The sequence below is a fragment of the Salmo salar genome, unplaced genomic scaffold (assembly GCF_905237065.1).
Source record: "Salmo salar unplaced genomic scaffold, Ssal_v3.1, whole genome shotgun sequence".
Lineage (NCBI taxonomy): Eukaryota > Metazoa > Chordata > Actinopteri > Salmoniformes > Salmonidae > Salmo > Salmo salar.
Window position 1 is genome coordinate 55,614 of NW_025547819.1, and position 18,518 is coordinate 74,131.

The 18,518-nt window shown below is 52.1% G+C and overlaps 1 protein-coding gene across 1 annotated transcript in view; it reads right to left on the minus strand.

Annotated features, from left to right (window-relative positions):
* The window catches only part of LOC106593525 (vacuolar protein sorting-associated protein 13B), a gene marked incomplete at its 5' end in the record, with an annotated part of 63,854 nt that overhangs the window by 23,274 nt on the left and 22,062 nt on the right, over nucleotides 1-18,518 (minus strand). The window contains 7 exon segments of the mRNA XM_045711612.1: nucleotides 1,356-1,636; nucleotides 1,893-2,020; nucleotides 5,671-5,960; nucleotides 10,794-10,940; nucleotides 11,630-11,684; nucleotides 11,717-11,817; nucleotides 14,372-14,579. Coding sequence (XP_045567568.1) covers nucleotides 1,356-1,636; nucleotides 1,893-2,020; nucleotides 5,671-5,960; nucleotides 10,794-10,940; nucleotides 11,630-11,684; nucleotides 11,717-11,817; nucleotides 14,372-14,579 — 1,210 coding nt within the window.

An 18,518-nucleotide genomic window follows, 5' to 3' on the forward strand; every position in this document is an offset into this window, starting at 1 on the left:
TGTGGGTGGTGGTAGGGGTAATGTGTTGTCTATGGGTGGTGGTAGGGGATAATGTTGAATCTATGGGTGGTGGTAGGGGATAATGTTGAATCTATAGGTGGTGGTAGGGGATAATGTTGAATGAGTGGGTGGTGGTAGGGGATAATGTTGAATCTATAGGTGGTGGTAGGGGATAATGTTGAATCTATGGGTGGTGGTAGGGGATAATGTTGAATCTATAGGTGGTGGTAGGGGATAATGTTGAATCTATGGGTGGTGGTAGGGGATAATGTTGGGTCTATAGGTGGTGGTAGGGGATAATGTCGAATCTATAGGTGGTGGTAGGGGATAATGTTGAATCTATAGGTGGTGGTAGGGGATAATGTTGAATCTATAGGTGGTGGTAGGGGATAATGTTGAATCTATGGGTGGTGGTAGGGGATAATGTTGAATCTATAGGTGGTGGTAGGGGATAATGTTGAATCTATGGGTGGTGGTAGGGGATAATGTTGAATCTATAGGTGGTGGTAGGGGATAATGTTGAATCTATGGGTGGTGGTAGGGGATAATGTTGAATCTATAGGTGGTGGTAGGGGATAATGTTGAATCTATAGGTGGTGGTAGGGGATAATGTTGAATCTATAGGTGGTGGTAGGGGATAATGTTGAATCTATAGGTGGTGGTAGGGGGTAATGTTGAATCTATAGGTGGTGGTAGGGGGTAATGTTGAGTCTATAGGTGGTGGTAGGGGATAATGTTGTGTCTATGGGTGGTGGTAGGGGATAATGTTGAATCTATGGGTGGTGTTGGGGATAATGTTGTGTCTATGGGTGGTGGTAGGGGATAATGTTGAATCTATGGGTGGTGTTGGGGATAATGTGGTGTCTATGGGTGGTGGTAGGGGATAATGTTGTGTCTGTGGGTGGTGGTAGGGGATAATGTTGTGTCTATGGGTGGTGTTGGAGATAATGTTGAATCTATGGGTGGTGTTGGGGATCATGTTGAATCTATGGGTGGTGTTGGGGATAATGTTGTGTCTGTGGGTGGTGGTAGGAAATAATGTTGTGTCTATGGGTGGTGGTAGGAAATAATGTTGTGTCTATGGGTGGTGTTGGGGATAATGTTGTGTGGCTCTTGCAACACCAGTATAGTGGGTCTGATTCTCGGGACCACCCACACATCAAAAAACGTCTACAAGCGTGTCCAACCTAAACGGCAGATATCAGGGGTAGTATCAGTGGGTAGTTTTAGTGGGTAGTATCAGTGGGTAGCATCAGTGGGTAGTATCAGTGGGTAGTATCAGTGGGTAGTATTAGTGGGTAGTATCAGTGGGTAGTATCAGTGGGTAGTATCAGTGGGTAGTACTAGTTGTTGACCTGTGTGCCGGGGCAGTTGATGTCTATGGGGTCGCTCCACTCTGGAGACGTCCGCAGGTCGCCGGGCTGCAGACTGGAGCCAGGGGCCACGTTTGGGTTAGCAGGGGCCATGTTTGGGTTAGCAGGGGCCACGTTTGGGTTAGGACTGATCTTCAGCAGCATGGTGGGTAGAGCCTCTCTCTGTCTGCAGTCAGGGAAGCTGGAGAAGTGGTGGTAGAGTCCATGGTGGAGGGAGGAGTCGGCAGGGAGGGGCCGGCAGTACACCTCTGTCCTGGGGGGTTCTGGGGGGGGACAAATGGGAAACAGTTGATCGATGTTATTTGACCATTTAAAAAAGACATTCATAAAGTATGTATATTTAAAAAAACGTGTCTGAGGTTAATATGAGGAGAGGTGTAGTTCTGACATCATGTGTGTGTGTGTGTGTGTGTGTGTGTGTGTGTGTGTGTGTGTGTGTGTGTGTGTGTGTGTGTGTGTGTGTGTGTGTGTGTGTGTGTGTGTGTGTGTGTGTGTGTGTGTGTGTGTGTCAGATCTTACCCTTGACGTTCTCCCTGAGCAGCATAGAGAGCGGGGTCTGGTTGTGGATGACCATGTGAGGACAGGGGTCCTCGTTCAGCGTCACGTAGGTGATGCCCAGGTGTTCATGATACGTCATCACCAACGCTCTGGAACAACAAAACACTGAGTCATTTAACAACCTGCAGCACAGGTCCCTCTGTCCCTCAGTGAGCCCAGAGACAGGCCCTGCAGCACAGGTCCCTCTGTCCCTCAGTGAGCCCAGAGACAGGCCCTGCAGCACAGGTCCCTCTGTCCCTCAGTGAGCCCAGAGACAGGCCCTGCAGCACAGGTCCCTCTGTCCCTCAGCGAGCCCAGAGACAGGCCTGCAGCACAGGTCCCTCTGTCCCTCACTGAGCCCAGAGACAGGCCCTGCAGCACAGGTCCCTCTGTCCCTCAGTGAGCCCAGAGACAGGCCCTGCAGCACAGGTCCCTCTGTCCCTCAGTGAGCCCAGAGACAGGCCCTGCAGCACAGGTCCCTCTGTCCCTCAGTGAGCCCAGAGACAGGCCCTGCAGCACAGGTCCCTCTGTCCCTCAGTGAGCCCAGAGACAGGCCCTGCAGCACAGGTCCCTCTGTCCCTCAGTGAGCCCAGAGACAGGCCCTGCAGCACAGGTCCCTCTGTCCCTCAGTGAGCCCAGAGACAGGCCCTGCAGCACAGGTCCCTCTGTCCCTCAGTGAGCCCAGAGACAGGCCCTGCAGCACAGGTCCCTCTGTCCCTCAGTGAGCCCAGAGACAGGCAGCAGGGTAGGGCCCTGATTGGAGGCAGGCCTGCAGGGTAGGGCCCTGATTGGAGACAGGCCCTGCAGGGTAGGGCCCTGATTGGAGGCAGGCCTGCAGGGTAGGGCCCTGATTGGAGGCAGGCCTGCAGGGTAGAGCCCTGATTGGAGGCAGGCCTGCAGGGTAGGGCCCTGATTGGAGGCAGGCCTGCAGGGTAGGGCCCTGATTGGAGGCAGGCCTGCAGGGTAGGGCCCTGATTGGAGGCAGGCCTGCAGGGTAGGGCCGAGATTGGAGGCAGGCCTGCAGGGTAGGGCCCTGATTGGAGGCAGGCCTGCAGGGTAGGGCCCTGATTGGAGGCAGGCCTGCAGGGTAGGGCCTGATTGGAGGCAGGCCTGCAGGGTAGAGCCGTGATTGGAGGCAGGCCTGCAGGGTAGAGCCGTGATTGGAGGCAGGCCTGCAGGGTAGGGCCCTGATTGGAGGCAGGCCTGCAGGGTAGGGCCCTGATTGGAGGCAGGCCTGCAGGGTAGGGCCCTGATTGGAGGCAGGCCTGCAGGGTAGGGCCCTGATTGGAGGCAGGCCTGCAGGGTAGGGCCCTGATTGGAGGCAGGCCTGCAGGGTAGGGCCCTGATTGGAGGCAGGCCTGCAGGGTAGGGCCCTGATTGGAGGCAGGCCTGCAGGGTAGGGCCCTGATTGGAGGCAGGCCTGCAGGGTAGGGCCCTGATTGGAGGCAGGCCTGGGGAGTAGGGCCCTGATTGGAGGCAGGCCTGCAGGGTAGGGCCCTGATTGGAGGCAGGCCTGCAGGGTAGGGCCCTGATTGGAGGCAGGTTGCAGGGTAGGGCCCTGATTGGAGGCAGGCCTGCAGGGTAGGGCCCTGATTGGAGGCAGGTTGCAGGGTAGGGCCCTGATTGGAGGCAGGCCTGCAGGGTAGGGCCCTGATTGGAGGCAGGCCTGCAGGGTAGGGCCGTGATTGGAGGCAGGCCTGCGGGAGTAGGGCCCTGATTGGAGGCAGGCCTGCAGGGTAGGGCCCTGATTGGAGGCAGGCCTGCAGGGTAGGGCCCTGATTGGAGGCAGGCCTGCAGGGTAGGGCCCTGATTGGAGGCAGGCCTGCAGGGTAGGGCCCTGATTGGAGGCAGGCCTGCAGGGTAGGGCCCTGATTGGAGGCAGGCCTGGGGAGTAGGGCCCTGATTGGAGGCAGGCCTGCAGGGTAGAGCCCTGATTGGAGGCAGGCCTGCAGGGTAGGGCCCTGATTGGAGGCAGGCCTGCAGGGTAGGGCCCTGATTGGAGGCAGGCCTGCAGGGTAGGGCCCTGATTGGAGGCAGGCCTGCAGGGTAGGGCGCTGATTGGAGGCAGGCCTGCAGGGTAGGGCCCTGATTGGAGGCAGGCCTGCAGGGTAGGGCCCTGATTGGAGGCAGGCCTGCAGGGTAGGGCCCTGATTGGAGGCAGGCCTGGGGAGTAAGGGACACACAGAAACACAGAGGGAAACACAGCTGCGCCATGAAAGAACAAAAGACTGAAAGTATCTCTGTTGTAAAAATCACTTCTGAACTCTTGGGCCCAATTATGAAGAGGAGAAGCAGTTTCTGTTTCCTTTGAGAGGAAAGCTGTCCAAACAGTCGACTAGAAGAGCCTGTGTTTAGGCCACCCCCGGAGACAAGAGAGAGAGAGAGAGGGAGGGAGAGGGAGAGAGAGAACAGAGAGAGGGAGAGACAGAGAGGAAGAGAGAGAGAGAGAGAGAGAGAGAGAGAGAGAGAGAGAGAACAGAGAGAGAGAGAGAGAGAGAGAGAGAGAACAGAGAGAGAGAGAGAGAGAGAGAAACAGACAGAGAGAGAGAGAGAGAGAGAACAGAGAGAGAGAGAGAGAGAGGGAGAGAGGGAGGGAGAGAGAAACAGACAGAGAGAGAGAGAACAGAGGGGGAGAGAGAGAACAGAGAGAGGGAGAGACAGAGAGAGGAAGAGAGAGAGAGAAACAGACAGAGAGAGAGAGAGAGAGAGAAACAGACAGAGAGAGAGAGAGAGAGAAACAGACAGAGAGAGAGAGAGAGAAACAGACAGAGAGAGGGAGAGAGAGAGAGAGGGAGGGAGAGAGAAACAGACAGAGAGAGAGAGAACAGAGAGAGGTCGTAGAGACAGTGGAAATGATGAGGGCATCCCTTATGGCTCCAGTGCCAGTGTTTAACAGGGCATGACCACTAAAGGCTCTGTGCTTTATGTCCCCTAGCCAGGGTCTGTTCTCTCTGTCCTGACAGAACAGAGAGACTACAGGACAGAGAGACTACAGGACAGAGAGACCACAGGACAGAGAGACTACAGGACAGAGAGACTACAGGACAGAGAGACTACAGGACAGAGAGACTACAGGACAGAGAGACTACAGGACAGAGAGACTACAGGACAGAGAGACTACAGGACAGAGAGACTACAGGACAGAGAGACTACAGAGAGACTACAGGACAGAGAGACTACAGGACAGAGAGACCACAGAACAGAGAGACTACAGGACAGAGAGACTACAGGACAGAGAGACCACAGAACAGAGAGACTACAGGACAGAGAGACTACAGGACAGAGAGATTACAGAGAGACTACAGGAGAGAGACTACAGAACAGAGAGACTACAGGACAGAGAGACTACAGGACAGAGAGACTACAGGACAGAGAGACTACAGAACAGAGAGACTACAGGACAGAGAGACTACAGGACAGAGAGATTACAGAGAGACTACAGGAGAGAGACTACAGAACAGAGAGACTACAGGACAGAGAGACTACAGGACAGAGAGACTACAGGACAGAGAGACTACAGGACAGAGAGACTACAGGACAGAGAGACTACAGGACAGAGAGAACAGAGAGACTACAGGACAGAGAGATTCTGTACAGTAGACTACTGTACAGAGTCTCTCTGCAGTAGACTACAGTAGGAGAGATTACAGTCCAGAGAGTACAGATAGACTATAGACCCTGTAATCTCTCTGTCCTGTAGTCTCTCTGTCCTGTAGTCTCTCTGTCCTGTAGTCTCTCTGTTCTGCTCTGTTTCACCCACCTGGTGCTCAGACCACTGCTGCTGCAGATCTCCCCGGGGACGGCCACACTCTGCCTGGGGAAGTCAGGTCTGATGGGTGCCGGGAGGCTCCAGGACTCAGACCCGGCTACAGGTCCAGGGTCTGTGGTGGGCAGGCAGCTGAACATCATGTGTCTGGTTGGTAGAGGGAACTGAGGGATCTCCCCGTCCTTTCTTAGCAGGTCCCAGCAGGCCACAGAGACAGGTCTGAAAGGTGACTTCTGTCCTGCTGGAGCCAGGCTGAACACTGCTGTGTCTGGGAGAGGACAGGCCTAGAGAAGACAGGAGACTGCTAGTTATTTCACACTCTGGAACTGCACCTAGCCAAGCGGCAAAAACAAACTCAGTAAGTGCTAATTTGGGTTGAAAATGAGTTCATGTCATTTTTCTGATACATTAAATACATTCTTAATCACGTGGACAAGTATCCTGCCTCGATTGTATTGTGTTCAGGAGAAAATGGAGGGTCATGTTAGCCAGTAACTGGATAAAGTTACTGTGAAAGGTGTCCACACTATGACTAGTTAACGCTCTTTTTGCTCGGTAGGACAGCGGAGTGTAACGCGACCTTGTCGTTCCTCCCCAGAGAGAACTTGTCTTTCCTCCCCAGAGAGAACTTGCCGTTCTCCCCACAGAGAACTTGTCTTTCCTCCCCAGAGAGAACTTGCCGTTCTCCCCACAGAGAACTTGTCTTTCCTCCCCAGAGAGAACTTGCCGTTCCTCCCCAGAGAGAACTTGTCGTTCTCCCCAGAGAGAACTTGTCTTTCCTCCCAGAGAGAACTTGTCGTTCCTCCCAGAGAGAACTTGTCGTTCCTCCCAGAGAGAACTTGTCGTTCTCCCCAGAGAGAACTTGTCGTTCCTCCCCAGAGAGAACTTGTCGTTCCTCCCCAGAGAGAACTTGTCGTTCCTCCCCAGAGAGAACTTGCCGTTCCTCCCCAGAGAGAACTTGCCGTTCCTCCCCAGAGAGAACTTGCCGTTCCTCCCCAGAGAGAACTTGCCGTTCCTCCCCAGAGAGAACTTGCCGTTCCTCCCCAGAGAGAACTTGTCGTTCCTCCCCAGAGAGAACTTGCCGTTCCTCCCCAGAGAGAACTTGCCGTTCCTCCCAGAGAGAACTTGTCGTTCTCCCCAGAGAGAACTTGTCGTTCTCCCCAGAGAGAACTTGTCGTTCTCCCCAGAGATGTCTAAACTGGTAGCAGGGATCCCCATGCTGAGAACAGTGAGCAGTTTGGTACGGACCCGGTTAGGCAGCATGATGAACAGCCAACTACAAAAGCCTGCCGTTGTTTTGTGGTCTGCGTTTTAAAAGCCGTCACAATCCTGCCGTTAAGGTTCTTCGTCTAACCGGCAGTGGCAACTGGTAACCTCACGCCATCGTCCTCTCCGGAGGATCTGAAGGCTCGTTAAATGACATCACCGCGGGGACGAGGGGACGCGTCCTGAGATGAAAGCACAAACCTGCATCCAATTCATGGGGTTTGTCTGATGTGTCTGGGCTGTGGAGTGCCAACGACCACATGGTGAGACTGGCAGAGTGGGGAGCAGGGGGAGAAACACGATATGGTGTGTGTGTGTGTGTGTGTGTGTGTGTGGGGGGGAACATGAACTGATGGGAAACAAGCCTCTGTTCTCCACAGAGCAGTGTATCTCAACCCCAGAACGGCGGCACATTTTGGGTTTTTGCCTTCGCAGCTGATTAATGATGAGTTGATCATGTAAACCAGCTGTGTAGGGCTGGAGCAAAAACCTACATCGCCAGCCCTCGGGGTTGCCAGCCCTCGGGGTCGCCAGCCCTCGGGGTCGCCAGCCCTCGGGGTCGCCAGCCCTCGGGGTCGCCAGCCCTCGGGGTCGCCAGCCCTCGGGGTCGCCAGCCCTCGGGGTCGCCAGCCCTTGGGGTCGCCAGAACCAGGATTGAGAACCACTGCCCTGGAGGCTGGGTGATTCTACACCACACTAGAAAGAGTGTGTGTGTGTGTGTGTGTGTGTGTGTGTGTGTGTGTGTGTGTGTGTGTGTGTGTGTGGTGTGTCAAATCAAATTGTATTAGTCAAATGGTGCCCAATACAACAGATGTAGGTAGACCTTACAGTGAAATGCTGACTGACAAGCCCTTAACTCTAATCTTCTTAAAACTGAATCGTTGGTTAAGAAAATATTTACTAAATAAACTAAAGTAAAAAACATATTTTAAAAATGTACCCGAAAAAAATTATGAGGCTATATACAGGGTGTTACGGTACAGAGTCAATGTGGAGGCTATATACAGGGGGTACCGGTACAGAGTCAATGTGGAGGCTATATACAGGGTGTAACGGTACAGAGTCAATGTGGAGGCTATATACAGGGTGTTACGGTACAGAGTCAATGTGGAGGCTATATACAGGGTGTTACGGTACAGAGTCAATGTGGAGGCTATATACAGGGGGTACCGGTACAGAGTCAATGTGGAGGCTATATACAGGGGGTACCGGTACAGAGTCAATGTGGAGGCTATATACAGGGGGTACCGGTACAGAGTCAATGTGGAGGCTATATACAGGGGGTACCGCTACAGAGTCAATGTGGAGGCTATATACAGGGTATTACGGTACAGAGTCAATGTGGAGGCTATATACAGGGGGTACCGGTACAGAGTCAATGTGGAGGCTATATACAGGGGGTACCGGTACAGAGTCAATGTGGAGGCTATATACAGGGGGGTACCGGTACAGAGTCAATGTGGAGACTATATACAGGGGGGTACCGGTACAGAGTCAATGTGGAGGCTATATACAGGGGGTACCGGTACAGAGTCAATGTGGAGGCTATATACAGGGTGTTACGGTACAGAGTCAATGTGGAGGCTATATACAGGGGGTACCGGTACAGAGTCAATGTGGAGGCTATATACAGGGGGTACCGGTACAGAGTCAATGTGGAGGCTATATACAGGGGGAACCGGTACAGAGTCAATGTGGAGGCTATATACAGGGGGTACCGGTACAGAGTCAATGTGGAGGCTATATACAGGGGGGTACCGGTACAGAGTCAATGTGGAGGCTATATACAGGGGGGTACCAGTACAGAGTCAATGTGGAGGCTATATACAGGGGGTACCGGTACAGAGTCAATGTGGAGGCTATATACAGGGGGTACCGGTACAGAGTCAATGTGGAGGCTATAAACGGGGTACCGGTACAGAGTCAATGTGGAGGCTATATACAGGGTGTTACGGTACAGAGTCAATGTGGAGGCTATATACAGGGTGTTACGGTACAGAGTCAATGTGGAGGCTATATACAGGGGGTACCGGTACAGAGTCAATGTGGAGGCTATATACAGGGGGTACCGGTACAGAGTCAATGTGGAGGCTATATACAGGGGGTACCGGTACAGAGTCAATGTGGAGGCTATATACAGGGTGTTACGGTACAGAGTCAATGTGGAGGCTATATACAGGGTGTTACGGTACAGAGTCAATGTGGAGGCTATATACAGGGTGTTACGGTACAGAGTCAATGTGGAGGCTATATACAGGGGGTACCGGTACAGAGTCAATGTGGAGACTATATACAGGGGGTACCGGTACAGAGTCAATGTGGAGACTATATACAGGGTGTTACGGTACAGAGTCAGTGTGGAGGCTATATACAGGGGGTACCAGTACAGAGTAAATGTGGAGACTATATACAGGGTGTTACGGTACAGAGTCAATGTGGAGGCTATATACAGGGGGTACCGGTACAGAGTAAATGTGGAGACTATATACAGGGTGTTACGGTACAGAGTCAGTGTGGAGACTATATACAGGGGGTACCGGTACAGAGTCAATGTGGAGACTATATACAGGGTGTTACGTTACAGAGTCAATGTGGAGGCTATATACAGGGGGTACCGGTACAGAGTCAATGTGGAGGCTATATACAGGGGGTACCGGTACAGAGTCTATGTGGAGGCTATATACAGGGGGTACCGGTACAGAGTCAATGTGGAGGCTATATACAGGGGGTACCGGTACAGAGTCAATGTGGAGGCTATATACAGGGGGTACCGGTACAGAGTCAATGTGGAGGCTATATACAGGGGGTACCGGTACAGAGTCAATGTGGAGGCTATATACAGGGTGTTACGGTACAGAGTCAATGTGGAGGCTATATACAGGGGGTACCGGTACAGAGTCAATGTGGAGGCTATATACAGGGGGTACCGGTACAGAGTCAATGTGGAGGCTATATACAGGGGGTACCGGTACAGAGTCAATGTGGAGGCTATATACAGGGGGGTACCGGTACAGAGTCAATGTGGAGGCTATATACAGGGTGTTACGGTACAGAGTCAATGTGGAGGCTATATACAGGGGGTACCGGTACAGAGTCAATGTGAAGGCTATATACAGGGGGTACCGGTACAGAGTCAATGAGCAGGGGTATGAGGTAGTGGAGGTAATATGTACATGTAGGTAGGGGTATGAGGTAGTGGAGGTAATATGTACATGTAGGTAGGGGTATGAGGTAGTGGAGGTAATATGTACATGTAGGTAGGGGTATGAGGTAATGGGGTGAAATGCATCGATAATAAACGGCGAGTAGCTGCAATGTAAATAGTCCAGGTGGCCATTTGATTGGCTGTTCAGGAGTCTTACGGACCTAGACTTGGCGCTCCGGTACCGCCTGCCATGCGGCACTAGAGAGAACAGTCTATGACTAGGGTGGCTTTGACAATTTTAAGGGTCTGACACCGCCTGGTATAGATGACCTGGATGGCAGGCAGCTTAGCCCCAGTGGTGTCCTGGGTCGTACACACTATCCTCTGTAGTGCCTTACGGTCGGAGGTTGAGCAGTTGCCGTACCAGGCGGTGATGCAACCAGTCAGGATGCTCTCGATGGTGCAGCTGTAGAACCTTTTGAGGATCTGAGGACCCATGCCAAATCTTTTTAGTTTCCTGAGGGGGAATAGGCTTTGTCGCGCCCTCTTCACGACTGTCTTGGTGTGTTTGGACCATGATAGTTTGTTGGTGATGTGGACACCGAGGAACTTGAAGCTCTCAACCTGCTCCACTGCAGCCCCATCGATGAGAATGGTTCCCAGTCAGACAGTAGAGGTCTAGAGGACAGGAAGTAGGGGGTGTTACCTGGTCTGTGGTCCCCAGGGCCTGGTCAGACAGTAGGGCTCTATATGACAGGAAGTAGGGGGTGTTGTTAACCAGGATGGTCCTGTCTTCTATCTGGATGATCTGGATGCCGTGTCTAACCACTGACGACACGCAGAACTGACAAACCTATAGGGAGGGGACACAGACACAGACACAGAGACACAGAGACAGAGAGAGGCAGAGAGAGAGAGAGACAGAGAGAGAGAGACAGAGAGACAGAGAGAGCAGAGAGAGAGACAGAGAGACAGAGACAGAGAGACAGAGACAGAGAGAGACGAGAGAGACGAAAGACAGAGAGAGACAGAGAGACAGAGACAGAGAGAGCAGAGAGAGACAGAGAGAGAGAGAGACAGAGAGATAGAGAGACAGAGAAGAGAGAGACAGAGAGAGAGAGAGAGACAGAGAGAGAGAGACAGAGAGAGAGAGAGACAGAGAGAGAGAGAGACAGAGAGAGAGAGAGAGAGAGACAGAGAGAGAGAGACAAGAGAGACAGAGAGAGAGAGACAGAGAGACAGAGAGAGACAGAGGCAGAGACAGAGAGAGAGAGACAAAGACAGAGAGAGACAGAGACAGAGTTAATGCCTAACATTGCTTCCATTCACTCATGTCTATCTGATACTGTATTTCTATGTGTTAGTTAGTCTCATTGACACTTTATAGACAGGACAGTGATATGTGGTTGTCTGACATGTTCCTACCTTGTTGAATCAACTCATTGTCAGTGTCTCTGGACAAAAGCATCAGCTAAATGACTCACATGTCTCACGTAGAGAAAAAGTGGCTTGGGGAGGATGTGAGTACGGATAGTCCCTAACCTTCTGTCTTCCAGGACTCCTCCCCAGGGGGGATCTCTGCCTCCACATAGCCCTCCTCGTCCAGGGTGAGGACCTCGGGACTGACACCTTCCTTCCAGCGGAGACGTCAGGTCATGGACCAGCTTCAGGGCTGTAGACTTATGGACCGTGTTAGTGTTGGACCAGTAGATGCCCAGCTGAAACGCCTCCTAGAGAGAGGGAGGGACGGAGAGAGGGACAAACAGACAGGGAGGAAGGGACAAAGAGAGAGGGAGAGACAAAGAGAGAGAGAGGGAGGGATGAAGATAGAGAGAAAGAGGGAGGGAGAGAGAGAGGAGAAAAGAAGAGACAGAGAGACAGAGAGAGATAGAGAGAGAGAGACGAGAGACAGAGAGACAGAGAGAGAGAGAGAGAGAGAGAAAACAGAGAGAGAGAGAGAGAGGTAGAGAAAGAGAGACGAGACAGAAAGGGGGAGAGTGAGAGAGAGACAGAGAGGGGGAGAGGGAGAGAGAGACAGAGAGAGACAGACAGAGAGACAGAGAGAGATAGAGAGAGAGACAGAGAGACAGAGAGAGAGAGAGAGAGAGAGAGAGAGAGAGAGAGAGAGAGAGAGAGAGAGACAGAGAGACAGAGAGAGAGAGAGAGAGAGAGAGAGAGAGACAGGAGAGAGAGAGAGACAGAGAGAGAGAGAGAGAGACAGAGAGAGAGAGAGAGACAGATAGAGAGACAGAGAGAGAGACAGAGAGAGATAGAGAGAGAGAGACAGAGAGACTAGGTTTAAATCAATCAGTGATTATGATGAATACATGGACACACACAAAGCCCAGCTCTCTGAGTCGGCCGTTACCTCATAAATCGCGGGTGCTATGGAAACAATGCTTTATTTGGTTCTGTTTCACAGACTATTACACATGTAGGGCTTTAAGCTAGTTTCCTGCAGCTATCAGCCTTTATCCTCTGATACCAGACAGACTGCCTAGTGATGGGGTTTGAGGTCTGAACCCCTACAGACTGACTGCCTGCCTTAGTACCTAGTGATGGGGTTTGAGGTCTGAACCCCTACAGACTGACTGCCTTAGTACCTAGTGATGGGGTTTGAGGTCTGAACCCCTACAGACAGACTGCCTTAGTACCTAGTGATGGGGTTTGAGGTCTGAACCCCTACAGACAGACTGCCTTAGTACCTAGTGATGGGGTTTGAGGTCCGAAACCCTACAGACAGACAGACTGCCTTAGTACCTAGTGATGGGGTTTGAGGTCTGAACCCCTACAGACAGACTGCCTTAGTACCTAGTGATGGGGTTTGAGGTCTGAACCCCTACAGACTGACAGCCTTAGTACCTAGTGATGGGGTTTGAGGTCTGAACCCCTACAGACAGACTGCCTTAGTACCTAGTGATGGGGTTTGAGGTCTGAACCCCTACAGACTGACAGCCTTAGTACCTAGTGATGGGGTTTGAGGTCTGAACCCCTACAGACTGACTGCCTTAGTACCTAGTGATGGGGTTTGAGGTCTGAACCCCTACAGACTGACTGCCTTAGTACCTAGTGATGTGGTTTGAGGTCCGAACCCCTACAGACTGACTGCCTTAGTACCTAGTGATGGGGTTTGAGGTCTGAACCCCTACAGACAGACTGCCTTAGTACCTAGTGATGGGGTTTGAGGTCCGAAACCCTACAGACAGACAGACTGCCTTAGTACCTAGTGATGGGGTTTGAGGTCTGAACCCCTACAGACAGACTGCCTTAGTACCTAGTGATGGGGTTTGAGGTCTGAACCCCTACAGACTGACAGCCTTAGTACCTAGTGATGGGGTTTGAGGTCTGAACCCCTACAGACAGACTGCCTTAGTACCTAGTGATGGGGTTTGAGGTCTGAACCCCTACAGACTGACAGACTGCCTTAGTACCTAGTGATGGGGTTTGAGGTCTGAACCCCTACAGACTGACAGACTGCCTTAGTACCTAGTGATGGGGTTTGAGGTCCGAACCCCTACAGACAGACTGCCTTAGTACCTAGTGATGGGGTTTGAGGTCTGAACCCCTACAGACAGACTGACTTAGTACCTAGTGATGGGGTTTGAGGTCTGAACCCCTACAGACTGACTGCCTTAGTACCTGGTGATGGGGTTTGAGGTTCGGACCCCTACAGACAGACTGCCTTAGTAGCTAGTGATGGGGTTTGAGGTCTGAACCCCTACAGACTGACTGCCTTAGTACCTAGTGATGGGGTTTGAGGTTCGTCCCCTACAGACAGACTGCCTTAGTACCTAGTGATGGGGGCTCCTCTGCCGTGTGTGTGTGTGTGTGTGTGTGTGTGTGTGTGTGTGTGTGTGTGTGTGTGTGTGTGTGTGTGTGTGTGTGTGTGGCCAGTTTATTAGGTACACCACCCTGTTCACGACAATGGTTCGCTCCTCCAGACAGTGTCTGGGGGTTTTACCGAGAATAGAAAAACATCCAGTCAGCAACAGTCCTGTGAAGAGAGGTCGGCTGCTTTTGCAACAGCTAATGGGGATCCTAATAAAATACCAAAAAACCCCAAAGAATTCAGGCTGTTCTGGAGGCAAAGTGTGGTCTGACCCGGTACTAGATGGATGTACCTAATAAACTGGCCGCTGACTGTATAATACACAAAGAGTGGCTGATATAAGACCTGATACACGACCTGCATAGCTCTAGAAGGTGTCGATAACGGCAGCCATCTTGGTCGGCGATACAGTCAAAAACCAGGCTATATAAATCAAAGGGTCTCTCCTCTCTCACCTTGAAGTTAGGAGGAACGAGGGTCTTTCCGGCGGGTATCTGCAGGACGATGGTCTCCCCTTCAAACAGCCAGAGGTCCCACGTAGAGTGGTTGGTTAACAGGGCCCAGGGAATGAGCTCTACGAGAAGAGTGTTGAGACCAGGTCTCCAAACGGACAACTTCACCTGCATGGGGCTGTCCCACTGGGCTAGGACTTCTGATCCAGGCCTACACAGAGATATACAGTTAACATCAACACCTATACAGCTCCATGGGCTGTCCCACTGGGCTAGGACTTCTGATCCAGGCCTACACAGAGATATACAGTTAACATCAACACCTATAAAGCTCCCTGGGCTGTCCCACTGGGCTAGGACTTCTGATCCAGGCCTACACAGAGATATACAGTTAACATCAAGACCTATACAGCTCCCTGGGCTGTCCCACTGGGCTAGGACTTCTGATCCAGGCCTACACAGAGATATACAGTTAACATCAACACCTATAAAGCTCCCTGGGCTGTCCCACTGGGCTAGGACTTCTGATCCAGGCCTACACAGAGATATACAGTTAACATCAACACCTATAGAGCTCCCTGGGCTGTCCCACTGGGCTAGGACTTCTGATCCAGGCCTACACAGAGATATACAGTTAACATAAACACCTATACAGCTCCCTGGGCTGTCCCACTGGGCTAGGACTTCTGATCCAGGCCTACACAGAGATATACAGTTAACATAAACACCTATACAGCTCCCTGGGCTGTCCCACTGGGCTAGGACTTCTGATCCAGGCCTACACAGAGATATACAGTTAACATCAACACCTATACAGCTCCCTGGGCTGTCCCACTGGGCTAGGACTTCTGATCCAGGCCTACACAGAGATATACAGTTAACATCAACACCTATACAGCTCCCTGGGCTGTCCCACTGGGCTAGGACTTCTGATCCAGGCCTACACAGAGATATACAGTTAAATACTGTAAACATCAACACCTATACAGCTCCCTGGGGGTGGGGGGGGGGCTGTCCCCCTGAGATAAGGCCTCCACTATACACCTGTAACATGGAGGTGTCTGTCCCTGAGATAAGGCCTCCACTATACACCTGTAACATGGAGGTGTCTGTCCCACTGAGATAAGGCCTCCACTACACACCTGTAACATGGAGGTGTCTGTCCCTGAGATAAGGCCTCCACTATACACCTGTAACATGGAGGTGTCTGTCCCACTGAGATAAGGCCTCCACTATACACCTGTAACATGGAGGTGTCTGTCCCACTGAGATAAGGCCTCCACTATACACCTGTAACATGGAGGTGTCTGTCCCCCTGAGATAAGGCCTCCACTATACACCTGTAACATGGAGGTGTCTGTCCCTGAGATAAGGCCTCCACTATACACCTGTAACATGGAGGTGTCTGTCCCACTGAGATAAGGCCTCCACTATACACCTGTAACATGGAGGTGTCTGTCCCACTGAGATAAGGCCTCCACTACACACCTGTGGTACATGAACAATCACCATAACATCCAACTGCAACCAGGCTGAACAGACACACGGAGGCACGCCACGGAGGCACGCCACGGAGGCACGCCACGGAGGCACGCCACGGAGGCACGCCACGGAGGCACGCCACGGAGGCACGCCACGGCACGCCACGGAGGCACGCAGAAACACACGGAAACAAACAACTTATTATGCAGATACAACATCAATCACCAGGGTAGGACAACACACACACACACACACACACACACACACACACACACACACACACACACACACACACACCACGCCAACAAACACACACACACACACACACACACACACACCACGCCAACAACACACACACACACACACACACACACACACACACACACACACACACACACACACACACACACCAACAACACACACACACACACACACACACACACACACACACACACACACACACACACACACACACACACACACACACACACACACACACACACACACACACACACAGCCCAAACACACACACACACACACACACTCAGCCCAAACACATACACACCAACCCAAACACACACACATACCACACCAACCCACCCACGCACGCACCCACACACACCCACACACACCACACACACACACACACACACACCAACACACACACATTCCACACCAACCCAAACCCAGACACACTGATCAGCACCAGAATGGCAGATAAAAACCTGTCGGCCTTCCACTAGGGGTCATGGGGTCATGTTAACATCAAAACCATGTCTCTGTCCTGCTCCTGATGTTTCAGAGACATATATTTAGAACGCAAATACGCTTTTACTTGACTAGAACATTCTATGGCGGCCATCTTAGCTCCCCATTAGCATTACATGGGGAATATTTCAACAATGACATGTAGATGAATGTCTATGTAACTGCTGGCTGCTGAAACACCAACTCTACTGAACACTACGGACTAATAGTTCCTGTAGTGAAAGTAGACTCCAGGAGGACCTGTAGTGAAGGTGGACTCCAGGAGGACCTGTAGTGAAGGTAGACTCCAGGAGGACCTGTAGTGAAAGTGGACTCCAGGAGGACCTGTAGTGAAGGTAGACTCCAGGAGGACCTGTAGTGAAGGTAGACTCCAGGAGGACCTGTAGTGAAGGTAGACTCCAGGAGGGAAACCAGGTCCAGTTCCTGCAGTGAAGGTAGACTCCAGGAGGGTCACCAGGTCCGGTTCCTGTAGTGAAAATAGACTCCAGGAAGACCTGTAGTGAAGGTAGACTCCAGGAGGACCTGTAGTGAAGGTAGACTCCAGGAGGACCTGTAGTGAAGGTAGACTCCAGGAGGACCTGTAGTGAAGCTAGACTCCAGGAGGACCTGTAGTGAAGGTAGACTCCAGGATGGAAACCAGGTCCAGTTCCTGTAGTGAAGGTGGACTCCAGGAGGGCGCCAGGTCCAGTTCCTGTAGTGAAGGTAGACTCCAGGAGGGAAACCAGGTCCAGTTCCTGTAGTGAAGGTAGACTCCAGGAGGGTCCCAGGTCCAGTTCCTGTAGTGAAGGTAGACTCCAGGATGGTCCCAGGTCCAGTTCCTGTAGTGAAGGTAGACTCCAGGAGGGCGCCAGGTCCAGTTCCTGTAGTGAAGGTAGACTCCAGGAGGGAAACCAGGTCCAGTTCCTGTAGTGAAGGTAGACTCCAGGAGGGTCCCAGGTCCAGTTCCTGTAGTGAAGGTAGACTCCAGGTGGGAAACCAGGTCAACAACATCACATCCATCCTGCCGTACATACCTACACGTACGCTACGGTCACAAGACGCAGGCCTCCTAATTGTCCCTAGAATTTCTAAGCAAACAGCTGGAGGCAGGGCTTTCTCCTATAGAGCTCCATTTCTATGGAATGGTCTGCCTACCCATGTGAGAGACGCAGACTCAGTCTCGACCTTTAAGTCTTTATTGAAGACTCATCTCTTCAGTAGTTCCTATGATTGAGTATAGTCTGGCCCAGGAGTGTCAAGGTGAAACGGAAAGGCACTGGAGCAACGAACCGCCCTTGCTGTCTCTGCCTGGCTGGTTCCCCTCTCTCCACTGGGATTCTCTGCCTCTAACCCTTTTACAGGGGCTGAGTCACTGGCTTATTGGTGTTCTTCCATGCCGTCCCTAGGAGGGGTGAGTCACTTGAGTGGGTTGAGTCACTGACGTGGTCTTCTTGTCTGGGTTGGCGCCCCCTTGGGTTGTGCCGTGGCGGAGATCTTTGTGGGCTATACTCGGCCTTGTCTCAGGATGGTAAGTTGGTGGTTGAAGATATCCCTCTAGTGGTGTGGGGGCTGTACTTTGGCAAAGTGGGTGGGGTTATATCCTTCCTGTTTGGCCCTGTCCGGGGGTATCATCGGACGGGGCCACAGTGTCTCCTGACCCCTCCTGTCTCAGCCTCCAGTATTTATGCTGCAGTAGTTTATGTGTCGGGGGGCTAGGGTCAGTCTGTTATATCTGGAGTATTTCTCCTGTCTTATCCGGTGTCCTGTGTGAATTTAAATATGCTCTCTCTAATTCTCTCTCTCTCTTTCTTTCTTTCTTTCTCTCAGAGGACCTGAGCCCTAGGACCATGCCTCAGGACTACCTGACACGATGACTCCTTGCTGTCCCTAGTCCACCTGGCCGTGCTGCTGATCCAGTTTC